Here is a 15174-nt window from a genome sequence, read left to right on the forward strand (position 1 = left end):
ACAAGCTTCTCCATAGGTTCCTTTCAAAGTGCCCTCACTAGCATGTAACCATATGATGGTTTAACTTTAGCAGGAATGAGCACGCCTGCCAGTCTGCAGTGAGAAAGCTGCTTTTCTCTTCTCCCGCTGTGGCTGCTGCCAAGCTACTGGGCTACAAACCATGAGTGGTGAGCCAAGAACAGTTCCTGGTTATGGTTCATGGTTTGTTTGGAGTGAGACAAACCATGAGCCCAGGTTCGGATGTTAACACTTTGGCAAAACAATGTGGTGGCAGCAGGGGAGAGGAAGAGCAAAGCAGCCATGATTTTTTGCTGAGCACCGTGCACTTGTTTGTTCACACCACGCCATAGCGTTACATGCAGACCAGGTCACTGAGAGACCAAAGCTTGTCCAAAGCTGTTGGTTCCATTGCTTGAGCTCCTTTTGCATTCTGGGAAGGGATCTTGGTGAGTTAGTAGCATCAATAGAGGTGCAAGCAGGACTTGTTTCTCCCTTTTTGGACCTTACCCTACAGCAAGCGGGATTTTGTATTCCACACTTTGCAGCCCTTCCTGAGCTGCATGGCAGGATTTCGGCCTTTGTTTACTGTACTTTATATTTGGAATTTGGGGTTTTTTAAAAAATAAAAAATAAAAATGCAAGGGCCATGAGTTTGTGTGCTTCCCCCACCCTTTTTGGGTAATGATTTTCTTTGTCTGTGACAGAATGATGGATTAGAGCACAAACCAAAAATATAGTGGACATTTATAAGTGTTTTCACCAGCAGATTAGATTTTATTTTCCGTTCCCTAGCATGTTGCTATAGTAGAACATGCATAAAGATTATGAGAAAGAAAAGCAGTGTTGTAGCAGTAATATTATGAAGGGTTTGTTGTTGCTGCTATTTCTGAATACATTCAGATTGATTATTTCTTTTATTAAGAAACTGTTGCCATCCTAATCCTCCTTCACCTTTTAGATTGGGGGTGGGCTATTACTGACAAATACTGTGACACGGACAGAAGCCTCCCTACTGTGTCTCTGAGTCATAAACAGTTATGACAAGATACAGGTTAATAATAATAAATAATAATAATAATAATAATAATAATTCATTCATTCATTCATTCATTCATACATACATACGTACGTACGTACCCCGCCCATCTGGCTGAGTTTCCTCAGCCACTCTGGGCGGCTCCCAATAAAGTATTAAAAACAATACAGCATTAATTGTAGGAAAGGACAAGGAAGTACCCCTACCCTAGTTGCAGGAGTGCCAGCTTGGCCCCACAACTGTGGTTGCCCAGGGCCAATGGGTACATGCAGCGTGCATGGCCCTGGCACCAAACTTTGTGGGTGCCCGGCCCCTTCATGGGGAATTTGGTAGATGCACAGGCACCCAGGGCCCCAGGGAGTTGGCATCTATGCCTAGTGGTCCTCTTGCTTGTGAGGTATATCATCTGAACAACCAAGGCTGAAGTTCTCTACTCCCACTGAACTAGGTGTTTAAGTGGGACTTCAAGGGGGCTTCTTCCCTCAGAGTACTAGACAGGTACAGGATCACACTGTAATTCTGGCAATGGATGGACAGTCTGTGATCCTGCCTCTGACTGGGATGCAGATTCTGTCTCAGAAGCACTTGACGCTGCCTGACTTCTCAGTGGATCAAATGCTTCTAGGCTGGCAGAGGAAATACCTTGATCCCCTTCAGGATAAACACACGAGATAATTACTGTACTGAACATTAAGGGAGCCAGGGACCAAAACATGTGATATGCACAGACCCAGAAGTGCCTTGTTAAGAGTAGGTGGTTCCCACTTTTCAACTTCTTTCAGAAGACAGCTCTCTGAAAGCTGCTTTCCTCCATTACAAAGAGATCAAATGCCTCCCACTCTGTCATCCTCAACTCTTATTCCCCCAAGGCTCCCTTGCTATCAGTATTATCCCTGGGTAGAGCTTTTGAATGGCACGAGGGAATAAGCTATTTCCCAATGAAATGACGCTTCCACATGGTTTAATTTGCAGTCAAGCCTGTTGATCTGCCCTGCTCAGTGTTCATTAGCATTTCAGAAAGCTGGCTGCGCTGCTACAATCTACTATTTTTATTTTATACATTTATTTTTTGTTTCTTAGGAAACTTTGTTCCAGTTTTATCTTCTGCATCCTGCTATGCACAAAATCAGGTTGCCCACAAAATTTCAGAATCAGAATTGTCCAGGGACCCGAGGGTCATCTAGTCCAACCCCCCTTCAGTGCAGGAATTTGCACTGGATGATCATACATGACTGCTGGCCATCCAACCTCTGTCTAAACACCTCCAAGGAAGGAGCGTGCTCTGCCTCCCAAGGGAGTCTGCTCCACTGTTGAGCAGCTGTTACTGTCTGCAAGTTCCGCTGTGGCAGCGCAACCACCAAATTTGGGTTGGAAGTGCCATGCTTTCATAAGTTTAGAGAACCTGCTCTTTCCCTTTGCAGTTGATGGGGCTGTGAGTGGTGCTGATTTGTGGGCATTGGGTGACATCACAAGACTAGCCTTCCAGGTTTTCAGCTTTTAAAAGCCATTAATTGTGTCCTTAAAACAAAACTATAGCGAGGAGCAAGACTTTAAGTTGAATTGGCATTCATGTTGATCTTAAAAAATAAAAAATCCACACCGTTTGCCCATTGCATAATAACACAGAGGGGGAGGGCAAGACAGATGACTGAATTAGCATTCAGTGCACTGGCCAATACACCTGTTAAATGCCTTGTGAGGTGTGCATACATGAGGGGGTGTCATTCAGGCTTGCTTTCCTTAGACAAAATATGCAACAACTCCTGTTCATACCCTAAATGGTGCATATCGCGTTCTTTGATTTGGAGGAATGAATTCAGCCCATATGCTTGCTTTATTTACCACAGTATCTGAATATTTATAGTACTGAGAGAATGGCATAAAGTGACAAAAGTGAAACAAGGTAGCAGGAGTGGACATTTCGGTAAGATGACGGCTGTGAGTGATGGGCAGGCACAGAAATGTCTCTTTAGAAGGCATCTGCCAAAAGTGCCTTCTTTCCTCCATCCACGTAAAGGAGAGGGTGATTTTAAACTCTGTTCTGTGCATGGAAGAAATGTAAGGATTCAAGACATTGTCTGCTCTTTTTTCCTGAATATACCTCCACAGCTGTTTTACTTATATTGTAACATTTATATACCGTGTGATTGTAAAGGAAAACCTCAAAGCAGTTTACAAAAAGAGGGTAGGTTTGTGTCCATCCATTCTGCTGACAGATCAGCTCCATTGGCTCCTGCCTCCTTCAACTGTCATCTATTAGCACCCATTACAACAGGCTGCAGAGCAAAGGCAGGGAAGAGAAGCAGGGCCACTCCATCAGCTGAAGACTGATGCCTTTGGTTTTTCCTCTCCCTCAACTCTTTCCATTCCAGCTGATTATTGATAGTTTCAAGAACAGGTTTCTGAGTTTGCTTGTTTTCCTCTTCCCTCTGCTTCCCTTTTCTCTTCATTGCTGTGTTGCTAGATTGGAAACCTGTGGGCAGCAACTGCCTTATTTGTTTATTTTTCTATTGTGTTGTTCTTATTGATCTTATGTCAGCCACTCTGGGAGACTTTTCAGCTGAAGAACAGGGTAAAAATGCTTTAAATAAATACATAATAAATTTCAGCCTCTGAGATCTCTTCCCTCTGCATTTCTATTTCTGTCACTTTTATTACTCACTTCCCCCTTGTCACCTAACCAAGGGAGCACTCCTGTAGCATCGGCAGAGGAAGAAAATGTTATAGATGTACTCTGCGAAGAACGAAGCAGCCTTAACCTTCTCCTCTGATTTATCATGCAAACATCCTTGCACATTTAAATCTTTGGGCTGCCAGTTCTGTTTGGAGCTCCTACATGCTTACAGGAGCTCTGACACACTGTGTGTTTGACAGAGGGAGGAAGTGGGAAGCAAGAGGGACAGGAAAATGAGCGTTTATGCCTGGCATAAACAAACAAGCCTAACCCGCCCCCACCCCACCCCACCCCCACAATAATTTAATGTAGTTCATTTCAGGAGGACTTATCCTGAGGAAATATGTTTATGATTGCAGCATAGCAAAGCACAGAAAGCCGTTTGGGCAGGATTAGAGTGCAATGCTGACGTATTTTACACACCGTAGTAACACGTTGCTGTATTTCCAGAAATAAAATCCATCTTATGCTAGATAAGTGGGTGCATGTGTGCATGCATGTGTATGCAAGATTCTGGATGTCGTCATGCAATCTGTAGTAAAGATAATGTCCCAAATTCCCCTCAACTGCCCAGAGTTCCACTGAAGGGGCCTGGGCTTGCCCAGCACCCTTCATTCCTTCCTCCCTCCCTCCCTTTCTTTTTTAGCTGACGGTATCCCCGCACTGCCAATTGGTATTTTGACTCATGGGAGAATCAGTTCCTCTCAGCATCACATTTCCCTGTGCCCTTTTGCAGGCAGAGCCCACAACGTGTCACACGTGGCCGCGAGCTTTCCTTGCCAGGCCCTGCAATCTGCTCCAGCTGTGCCCTCATTTATCCCATGACGACACTGTGACAGCAAGTCCTGCCCTTGTGACCACGAGGATTGATTATTGTAATACCCTCTGAGCCGGCTGTCCAGACCAGCAGCCCCTCTTGCTCTCTCTGCCAAAGCTGCTTGTTCAGAAGACAACGGCATCATGGGCAGCCCTGATCCTGTTATCTCACCTCCCCACGTGCCCCTCCTTCCCTGGGAGCAATTGGCAACGCTGGACGTTGCCCTGTCGCACCATTAAGCCCTTTGCGGTGTTGGCTCTGGGATTTTAAAGGTCTTATGTCCTGTTTTACTACAGCATGCCTCGGACTCCATGACTCAGGTGTGCACCTGTGCATTGTGTGTGTGTTTTCTTTTAAGGTCGGGGGGGTGCTAGTACGGATGGGTGCTAGTATGGATTAGGGGGATGCTAGTAAGGTGGGTGCTTTACGGATTAGAAAAAATATCACAGGCTAGAAAAGGGGAAGTTCCATGGTAGTGTATCTGCTTTCCAGGCAGAAGATCCCAGGGTCAATCCCTAGCATCTCCAGTGTCCGGAACAAACCAGCAGGAAATCAACCAAGCAAGTTGGAGTTAACTATTTATTACCAAAAACAGGATCTGCACAGGAGTGTCAGGGCTAATTTGCATAGCAACACATCTCTGGCAGGTCTTGCCCCCCTGAAGCAGTTGCTGAGACTGAAGGTCCCTGCCTCCCCACAGCTGCCTGAGTCCCATCCTCTCCAGGGTTTTCCCCCAAGCAATCTGAGACACTGCCTTCATGAAGCAGACTTCTCCTCTGCCTCTTTATGCCTCTTCTAGGCCTGGGATTCCAGAGAGGAGGAGAGCTTGTCGCAGTGGGAGTGGAAGACACTTGTGCCTCTTCACCAGCCAGACTGATCTCTGCCTCTTGGCCTCCTCCTATCCTCCTGCTTCAGTTTCTGCCTCTGATTCTGGACTTCCCTCTGCCACAGACTCTCCCAGATCACTAAGCTCTGTTACCTCTTCAGCTTCCGAAACCTCCCCCCTGCCAGTCTTCTCCCGTTCACCACTCATCGTTGCCCCACCACCGCTCCCCAGGCCCCAAGCCTTCTTCCATTAGTGGTTCCCCAGCTGGTTCCTCTCACCATTCCTCTGCATCCAAGCAGTCTGTGACGTCCAGGTTTGCTGTTTTAAATTCTGTCTAGGAAATACCAGAAATGTTACATTTTATTCTCTCACCTTAACAAAACCTTTTCTTTGACTACTCAGAAGGTAAGCAAACTAATTAGGGAAATGATGTGGGTGGGTGGGTGTGATAGATATATAGATATAGATATAACACACACACACACACACACACACACGTTCATACCAAAGAGATGTGGCTGGAGGACTGCTTAACAGAAAAGGAAAATACGAATGCACAGCCATGTTAGCCAACATGTAACTTGTAGCTTTGTGTATTTGTAGCTTTTGAATTTGGTAGCCAAACTCAAGGGTACATGCAGTCCTGGGCAACTTGCCCTACCCTGCTAGGACCCAAAGAGCCAGGAACCTGAAGGAGACTGAAGACGTGTTTCTCATGAGAAGCACACACCCCAATGCCAATCAGCAAACTACTTTTGCCTAGTGGGGGTGGGTCAAAAGCAGCTTCTCACCTGGTCATAGGGCTTAGCTATCCAAAGAAACAAAAGCTCCAGGCTAGGGCAATCCTTTTATTTGAGCCTTAAAAGTTATTTGGACCCTGGGTGCGCATGGTTTGAACAAAGGATCTCCTTGAGCAAGGTATGAAATGCTTGCAAACATTTCCAGTGCAATTTTGGGGAGAGGGGTAGCTTAAGAAAACCCTCTAAATGTTTGTTTTTTAAACTGTTTCCCATTTGTATTCAGGGAAGCAATCTGACTTGGTTGGCACTGCTAATGCACCAGAGTATTTTGCTGTATTAAATTCTGTCTAGGGTATCAGAAATACTACATTTTATCCTCTCACCTTTTCTTGTCTCTAGCCTAGCAAGTTCTGAAGCAGTAAACGTGGGTCTGGGGCTGTACCATTTTAGGAGGGGTTCATTCTGCTCTGTTAACAACAACAACATCCTCCATATAGAAAACTTGATACCAGTGAGAAGAGTTCTTGTCTAGCTTGTTTCCCCGACATGCTACTTTTCCATGTGCAGGAAATTTTTGTCCAGAGCAGCATTCACTAAGGGTAGTCCCTGCTTGTAGCCTGAAGTGGCATAGACCAAGCATAGGTTTACTGCTCTAGTGTAAACTCCTCTGCTGCCTTCCCACTTTTAGCCCCCAAGAAATTTCCCCATTGTTTGGCTTCTGTGTTTTATGGCTGCAGCTGGGCTGGTTTTGAGCAATTATTCCAGGGGCTGGTTTAATTGGGTGCTATTTGTGTTTGTTTTCTCTTCTCAGGTTTGGACATCTTGGTGCCTGCAGTGGATGCTGATGCAGATGGAATTAAATGTTTCAGTGGAAGTGGAGCCAGGATAGACATGGAACCTAACCATCCCTAGGTGAGGTAGAAGAATGGCGTGTTGAAGTCTATTTGCAGCACACTGTAGCTATTATTATTATTAAGAGTGTGCTGGATTTTGGTGGGGATAATTCCATCAACCCTGGAAGCCTGGTATTCCCTTGACAGTATTTCAGTGTCTGTTTCTGTAAGTTAATTGTCCAGGCTACTTTCATTTTACTGTAATTCATGGACTGTGGCATTGGTTGGGATAACAACAGGCACTGCCCAGGCTCTCTCAAACACAGCAGAGGAATTGACTGGATGGTCAGAAGTGCTTAGTGAGCCTCCCCACCCCCAGCTGAGGAAGTTTGCAACTAGGAAAAAAGGAGATGGTCAGATCTGAGCTCATGGCTTTGTAGCACTGCATATTTACAGGCAACTTTCAAATCTTTAACTTTTAAATATGGGGTGCCTTGGTGCATGAAATAGCAGGGAAGCTCTAGGTGTTTTGCCACTGTGTGTGTGTGTGTGTGTGTGTCAGACTCTCATCTGGATATTCCTGAAGTATAGCTCCTTCCCTAGTGTTAGGGATTAGCCATTATATTGTGCAAGTTAGGAAGCATCATGCCAGAAGCAGCTCTAAATTGTTTTCAACTGCACTTGTTTCAGTCGATACAAAAAGACCAGGAATAGCAGCAGTAGTAGAAATAAATACCGGTAACTAAACAAACAAACAAACAGTGTGACATGGCTGCAAAGGTTCTGCCTGTCCTCTTGCACACATAAAATTCTCACTTGAATGATTGAAAGCAGGGACGGCCAACTTCCAAGAGACTGCAATCTACTCACACAATTAAAAATTGGGGTTCAGGTCGAAGTTGTTAATCTTTTTTAGGGAGGAACATCCTGTGGGGGGGGGGGTTCAGGACCTGTTGGACACCCCTGATTTAAAGGATCACCTACCGGCTTGGAAGCAAATTGCTGCTACGTTCTAAAAAGTACCTGACAGAGGCAGCAGGTCTGCCTCCTACCCCTGTCATGCCCACCCTTCTGTGCAGGGTGCCATTTTGAAAATCTTTGTGGAATAAGAACTTACTGACTACTGTGGGGTGGGGACACCTAAATTGCGGACCTCCAGAGATATGGAGGACCCAGAATACTTCTATATCATCTGGTAGGATTTTATTTCTTACGTTTCAGACTTAGATGCCCAGTGTTCACCCACTGTCCATGCCAGCTTAGAAAATAAGGATGTCTTGCTTTATATTGGGTATGTTGCCACTACTCTTTCTTTTTTCATATGGCGTGTGACATAATAACAACAATTTGGAGGTCCTGAGCCTCAAGGAGGTTAGATTGGTCTCAACTAGGGCCAGGGCCTTTTCAGCAGTGGCACCAATGTGGTGGAACGCTCTGTCACAAGAGACCAGGGCCCTGCGGGATTTGACATCTTTCCGCAGGGCCTGCAGGATGGAGCTATTCCTTCGGCTTGGACTCACTCTGACCCCTTATATGGGATTTGGTATATAAATTTTCATTTGACTTTTTTGCTGGCTCATGTAGGACCAGCATGGATAGCTGGCTCGGGTGAATATCTGATGTTTCCTGCCTTTAGGGTCTTGATTTATGGTCTACTACTAAAATGAGGCTGCATTTTAAGTTGTATTTTAATTAATTGGTTTTTCTATTATGTTTTATTGTAATTTACATTTGGTGTTAGCCACCCTGAGCCCAGCCCTGGCTGGGGAGGGCGGGGTATAAATAAAAAGTTATTATTATTATTATTATGCCTTGCTATGGCACCTAGGTAGGGACACGGGTGGCACTGTGGGTTAAACCACAGAGCCTAGGGCTTGCTGATCAGAAGGTTGGCGGTTCGAATCCCTGCGACGGTGTGAGCTCCCGTTGTTCGGTCCCTGCTCCTGCCAACCTAGCAGTTTGAAAGCATGTCAAAGTGCAAGTAGATAAATAGGTTCCGCTCCGTAAACGGCGTTTCCATGCGCTGCTCTGGTTCTCCAGAAGCGGCTTTGTCATGCTGCCCACATGACCCGGAACCTGTACGCCGACCCCCTTGGCCAATAAAGTGAGATGAGCGCCACAACCCCAAAGTCATCCACGACTGGACCTAATGGTCAGGGGTTCCTTTACCTTTAATGGCACCTAGGTATTGTGAGTTGTGATCATTATGCTTCATTAAAACATAAAAAGAGGGAGGGGGTATTCTCCCCCCAAACCAAACCTGAAATGACTCCCCTCCAGCAGAAAGAAAAGCAGTCCAGCTCTTCAGCCTTAATGAACTTCATTTGCACCCTCCATGGCACTTTGTCCCAGGTATTTAGCAGGCGTTGTGCACTCCAGTTTGGAAAGGAGGCAACTCTGAGAGCGAAGTCAAATGAAGGCAGTGCATTAGTCACACCAATCCCTAGCTATCTTGTGGTGTTAAGTGAAAAATTAGCAGTTAGGTGATGGCTCCTCGGGAGTCCTTTGATCCTACTGTGACTGTAATGAGACAAAGTGAATGAATCTCAGAAACGAGCCTTGTGGAAATGAACAGGCAGAATATCAAAGGTCTTTTCTCTCTCTCCTTAAAACAGACTGGAGCTAAATTAAATGCATTTCCTCCGGTTTCTGTTAAAACAGCTCAACTTTCATGCTGTCAAGTTTGCTGAGGGCAGGGAAGGCTAGGCAGGGGCATTGCTGAGCTGTGATATTTTCCAAATATTAGGCTAGTAGCCCATTTTCAAAAGAAATTGAACACACACACACACACACATATATATCTACAGAAGTGATTATCATCTCATGTAGCCTCAAGGTGAATATTGTTAAGACTCGTAGGAACCTGATGGGGTTGCTTTGCTTATGAATATATAATTGACAGGCTATGGTCGAGACCCGACTTGCCCATTGCTAGTTCATGTATGTGCTGCTACTGTAATGCCATGTGAAAGATCACTCTTTACTTCTCCTGTTTGCTGAAAATGGTTCTTGGCAGTGAGGGCTGCAGGATCCTCCATGGAGGACGCAGATTTGTTTTACCACTAGCACCTTCTAGGGCTGGACAGTGTATCAATATATTGTCCAAAACCAGTTTCATATTTTTTGACCTAGCAATATATTGCAAAGCATGTTTGTGTGCGTGTGTGCTGTGCAGAAATCACATTGTGGGGAAAACTGTGAATCCAGCCAATGCCTCTACATAGCTTCATCCTTATATCAAACATTGTGATAATATCACCAGCTAAACACTGTAATATACTGACATATCAGGAAGTTGATAACCAGCACCATCCTTATTTCAGACATTGTGATATAGCAATATATCACGATGTTTATTTGGTGATATATTGCAATGTTAAATGCCAATGTTGCTCAGCCCTACTATCTCCAAGATCTGCATGTCATATTTTCCTATGGAAAATGGCCAAATTATGAGATCTATCCATGACAGTAGAATCCCAGGGGGTTGCAAACAAATCTCTAAATGAGAAGCAGGATGCTACAGGCGTGGTTTCTAATGGTCCCCACTTGATCAAAGGAACTGCTCAGAAGGGAACATGCTGCCTTTTCCTTGACTATGATGCTTTTAATAGTTGGCTTTATGGTTTGCAAAGCTTGCTACAAGCTGAAGTGAAAACAATGCTATAAACCAGTCCCTGTGCACCAATCATTTGGGGTTGGGGAGGCACACAAAAGCCTGAATTACACAACTGGCAGTGTAGGCTGACAAGATGGCTGTCTGAGCCTCGTTGTTATCAGTTGCCTGAAAAAGGACCAGAGTAAACTTGGATCCAGTAAGCAGCACTGCAGGTACTTGAAGCTTTATAGTTGGCTAGGATAGGGACTGCAAGGCGTATCTTTGAGCCGGCTCAATGTAAGGTTACATTTTGATCCTCAGCTCTTGAGTGCACCCGCAGGACCTTGCCTGGGAAGGGAGCTCACTACAATTCAAGACAACATGGAGCAGACATAGGCAATAGCTTTACAAATTGCCTGAACTACATAAGGAATGTATAACTTGAGAGCACTTCCAACAGGCATGAAAGGCTACCCAGGGCAGGCTGGCCAGTCTTCATTTAATGGATTTGGGAGACCAGGTTATTGTGCAGAACTGAAAACCTAACTATTGATAACCCCACCCAACAAATTGAAATTCACTCACAGTCCTGCATACTTTCAAGGATGCTAGTCCCAGTTAAGTTGTGTCACTCATTTTCAAGTATTATTAGCATGAGTTTTTGAACAGGAAAAGCAGTAGCTTGGGGCACAGCATCTGCTTGGCATGCAAAAGGAACCACGTTCAGTCTCCAAGTAGGGAGAAGGACACTTCTTGTCTGAAACCCTAGACAGTCTCTGCCAATCAGTGCAGACCAGTGGTTCCCAATTAGCTAATGACTGAAGACACCCTACTCTTGAAAATTTAATAATTCTATTGTAGTAGTTACCTCTGCAAAGCAATTTTTTGAGCAAAATGTGGGGTAGCCCCTAATAAGCAAAGGATTTTAGGTATACTAAAAAAAAAAAAAACACCAGACCATAAAATATGTGATATTACCATGCAAAAATGTCAAAAAATAGTTGGGGGGGAGGCAAGGGATGGGGCCGCAGACCCCCAGGGGTCCCTGGACTCGCAATTGGGAACCACTGGTGTAGACAATAAGGAACTGACTGTATAAGGAAGCTTCCTATGAGTGACCCTTGGGGTCCCTTTCTATAATTCTAAGTTGTACCCAGGGCTGTCTTACCCATAGACACTAGGGGTGCGGAACACCCAGGTGCCGGGTTCTCAGGGGCGCCAGGCTGAGAGTCTGGGGCCGAGAGTTGAGTCCGGGGAAGAGCCCACCCGTCGGTCGGAGTGCCACGACGGGCTCTTCTGCTGTGGGTGGCTCTGCGCTGTGAGTTCAGGGGCGACTGAGCCAGCCGGCCGGCTTCACACACCTGCATGCCTGGGACTGGAGTGCAGGGCAGATCTTTGCACCCCAGTGCCACATATGCTTAAGACAGCTCTGGGTTGGACCAAAAAGATTTCAAAAACTCTGTGAAGATGGATAAGAGCTCTAAGTAATACTGTCTGCAAATCTTGTGATTAGAATGAGATCAAAGTCCCAGTTGTAATGTCTGTTTAAAGTGGTATGCTACTGCTTTTAATTCATAGTGCAGATGAGGCCTTGGTGCAATGATGAACCATGGCAGGTTAGTCCCATTCTAATGTGAATTAAGCAGCGATGGCAAGGAGAGAGTTTGGTGCATGCCCCCCCCCCACTTATTTACTGTTGCCTTCTTAGCTAACCAAGGACCACAGGATTCCCCAGCTAAAGGTGGCAAATGCATATACCTCATATACCCTTGTTCTCCTGGTGGGGCTTGGAGAGTGGAGAGAGAGAGAGAGAGATGAAGGCAACATCTAGGGATGTCTCATGTCCTGGTGTATTTGACTCGAGGGAGGTTGAAGGCGGCAGCCTTTGTCAATGTGGCCAAAAAGAGAGAATGAGAAAGGAAGGGTGTGTGGATACATTTTAAGAAGTGTGTCTTTAATAACCTCTATTTGGCATTTTGGGCTCTTTACGAGGATCCAGAAAGTAATGTAAAACACTAAAAATATCATACTTTTCAGTCCTTTATACAGTCTCCATTTATATCAGTGCATTATGGGAAAGCAAGATAGTCCTAATCATTTTGTTTGTTTGTTTGTTTAATAGGAGGCTGTTGGGCATTTCCCACTGTGTCACGGACAGCCATGCTCTGAACAATAAACTGGCACTGAAATGTAGATGGTTGACATTGCAACTGATGCTTCATAAGTTATCCACAGAAGCAGCATGACTGTGAATCACCACCATGAGAGAGTCGTACGCGAATGAGGGCACCCCAGTGCCCAGCAATGGAAGACTTTGGAATCCAGTCATTAAAGTGCCTTCAGCTGCTCCCGCTTTGCGTTTTGGTCCATTAGAGGATGGAGAAAGGCCACTTGCTCTTATGTTGATCTGTGGTGGTGGTAGTGAAGAGACACCGGCTTAACAGGGAGACGCAGACTGCTTGCTTGAAAGGTCTTGTCTCTTGCCCTCCTGGATGAACTTCTTCTCTACAGTCTCCAATCGAGCATCTTTCCCCACATCAGACTTCGGACTCTAGGCTAGAGATTCTCCTCCACGATCTTCCTGCGTAAGGGCTGTGCATCCTCTGGGTGCTCAGGAAGTCTCTCCGCTCAGTATTGACCATCTGAAGAAATGTCGGGTCCACCCTGCTGCGGTCCATGTAGTCTCTGTAGGTGCTACCAAAGTACATGGTCCTCTGGCCATCCTGGTGGACCAGGAAGTCCCTGCTGCAAGGTGACCAGGGAGCTCGGCTGAAGCAGTGCTGAGTGGCACTGGACTGTTCACACAGCTGCGGGGAGCTCGGGTAAAGGCGCCCCCAGTAGATAGGCAGGTTTGTGTACGAGTTCATGTAGGCATACTGCTTGTGCACCACCGTGGAAGAAGCCTTGTGCACGCCTGAGCTGTTATGTAGGCAGGCCTCCCGGTACGAGGGGAGCCTTGTAGACTGCGACTGCAGCAGCCGCTGGTCCTTCCAAGGTAAGCCGTTGGCCTCCACACATTTCCTATTGCATGTATAACTTGGCCTAAGGGCACCGGGAGGGTAGGAATGCGTTCCAGGCACTGACATTGTTTTTGGAGCCCGGCCAGCTTTGGGGAAGAGGTCTGGCACATCCCCATAGGCTGAGGACTTCCTGTGATGTTTCCATAGGTCTAGAGACTGGGGTCTCTCCTGCTCCCAGCCGGACCTCGAGAGATTAGCTCTGTGGCTCGGCTTCTCTCTCCTTAGCTCTATTGAGTCAGATGCTTTGTACAGAAAGGGTCTGCAAGTCCTGTCAGCTTTGGGGAAGGAATTGTGCACACAGGCATGAGGAGGGAAGTGGCTCTCCAACTCCTTTCGCTTCTCTGAAGTGGAAGCTAGCCGCTCCACCTGGGCTGAGCTGTCGTCACCACCTTCTCCGTACACCAGGTGAACGTTCTGGTGGTGGAATTTCTCCTTGGTGTGCCCTCTGGCCAAGGACAGCTTATGCTTATGCTCAGGTAGAGGAAGCTCCCTAGCAGATCCTACTGGAGAGTGGGGAGCAGCACTAAGGTGGTTTCCAAGTGGCATGTGGTTTCTGACATGGGTCTGAGGTGTGGGTCTTACCATGTAGTGTGGGGAGCTGTTCACAGTGGAACCGGGGAGCACCTTGTCCTCAGAATAGCTGCCTCGGAACTTCAGCGGATGAAGAATCTGCGGCTGCTCTAGTGTCCCTCTCCAGTTTTCACTGGCTGGCACCAAAGACTGCTGGAGCGGAGAGAGGGATTGTGGGAGAGACCTCCCAAGCCTCTCAGCTGCTGCTGCATTGGAGGCAGGAGCTGGCCTGGTAGGCCCACTGGTGTTCTGCACAACAAGCTGAGGAGTCCTTAGGGAGAAGGTGGTTTGGAGGTTTTCGCTCCTGTTTGACCAGTTCTCGATGGTGCGTGTGGCGTTCTCCAGGGAGTTCCCCACGCTGGCTGTCGACACCATGTTCTTGGCGGCCTGCAGCATCTTCAACACATTGGCTTGAGCAGAGTTAGCAGTGACGTCTGGTTTGTGGACGCGGACAGGACTCTCCAGATTCTGGACTCCATTGAAACAGCTGTAAATGCCCTGGAAAGAAAGAGAAGAGGGAAGGCAGTGACCAAAATGGCAGCCAAGCAAATAAGGAGTGACAAGTAGGCAGGTCTTGGAAAGGGGATGAAGAGGGCTTAATGTTCAAGGACAGACATTACAAATACTGAATGACCACATTTTTCTGAGTGAACTGGAAGAATGTTCAAAATGTTTGAGCAACAAGATACTTGGGTAAGCTAGCTATATTGACAGTCCTACTTACCCTGTTGCAAACCAAGTGCTTTAGCCATTCAAAGGAAATACCAAGAAGCATTCTTTTTCTGCTAAAACTGTTTAGGTGAGCTGTGGGTGGGGCATTTTTTAATCTTCTGAAGTAGTTTCAGAACTTGGGTGGAAGATCAGGTTTCCAATATAAGCTCGGCTAGATCACCAAACGAGGTTGATACGAAACACATTTCCTCCTTTTCTGCTGACCAAGTCAGGTTGTCCAGAAGGTTGTTCATGTCTGACCCCCCCAGGCACTCTAGCATTCATAGATCCAATTTCCTCCCTCTCACTACTTCTGGCATTCCAGTCTCCAATTGCCATGTACTGTTTG

The 15174-nt window shown here is 46.3% G+C and overlaps 1 protein-coding gene across 4 annotated transcripts in view; it reads right to left on the reverse strand.

Moving 5' to 3' along the window:
• Positions 1-12958: 12958 nt before the first annotated feature.
• The window catches only part of GRIN2C (glutamate ionotropic receptor NMDA type subunit 2C), a 90808-nt gene continuing 88592 nt past the window's right edge, over positions 12959-15174 (reverse strand). For all 4 annotated transcript variants that reach the window (XM_033139252.1, XM_033139250.1, XM_033139249.1 and 1 more), the window contains exon 13: positions 12959-14612. In XM_033139252.1, coding sequence (XP_032995143.1) covers positions 13062-14612 — 1551 coding nt within the window. In that variant the 3' untranslated portion in view covers positions 12959-13061. The remainder of the gene's footprint in view (positions 14613-15174) is intronic.

The sequence above is a fragment of the Lacerta agilis genome, chromosome 2 (assembly GCF_009819535.1).
Source record: "Lacerta agilis isolate rLacAgi1 chromosome 2, rLacAgi1.pri, whole genome shotgun sequence".
NCBI classification, from domain to species: Eukaryota; Metazoa; Chordata; class Lepidosauria; order Squamata; family Lacertidae; genus Lacerta; species Lacerta agilis.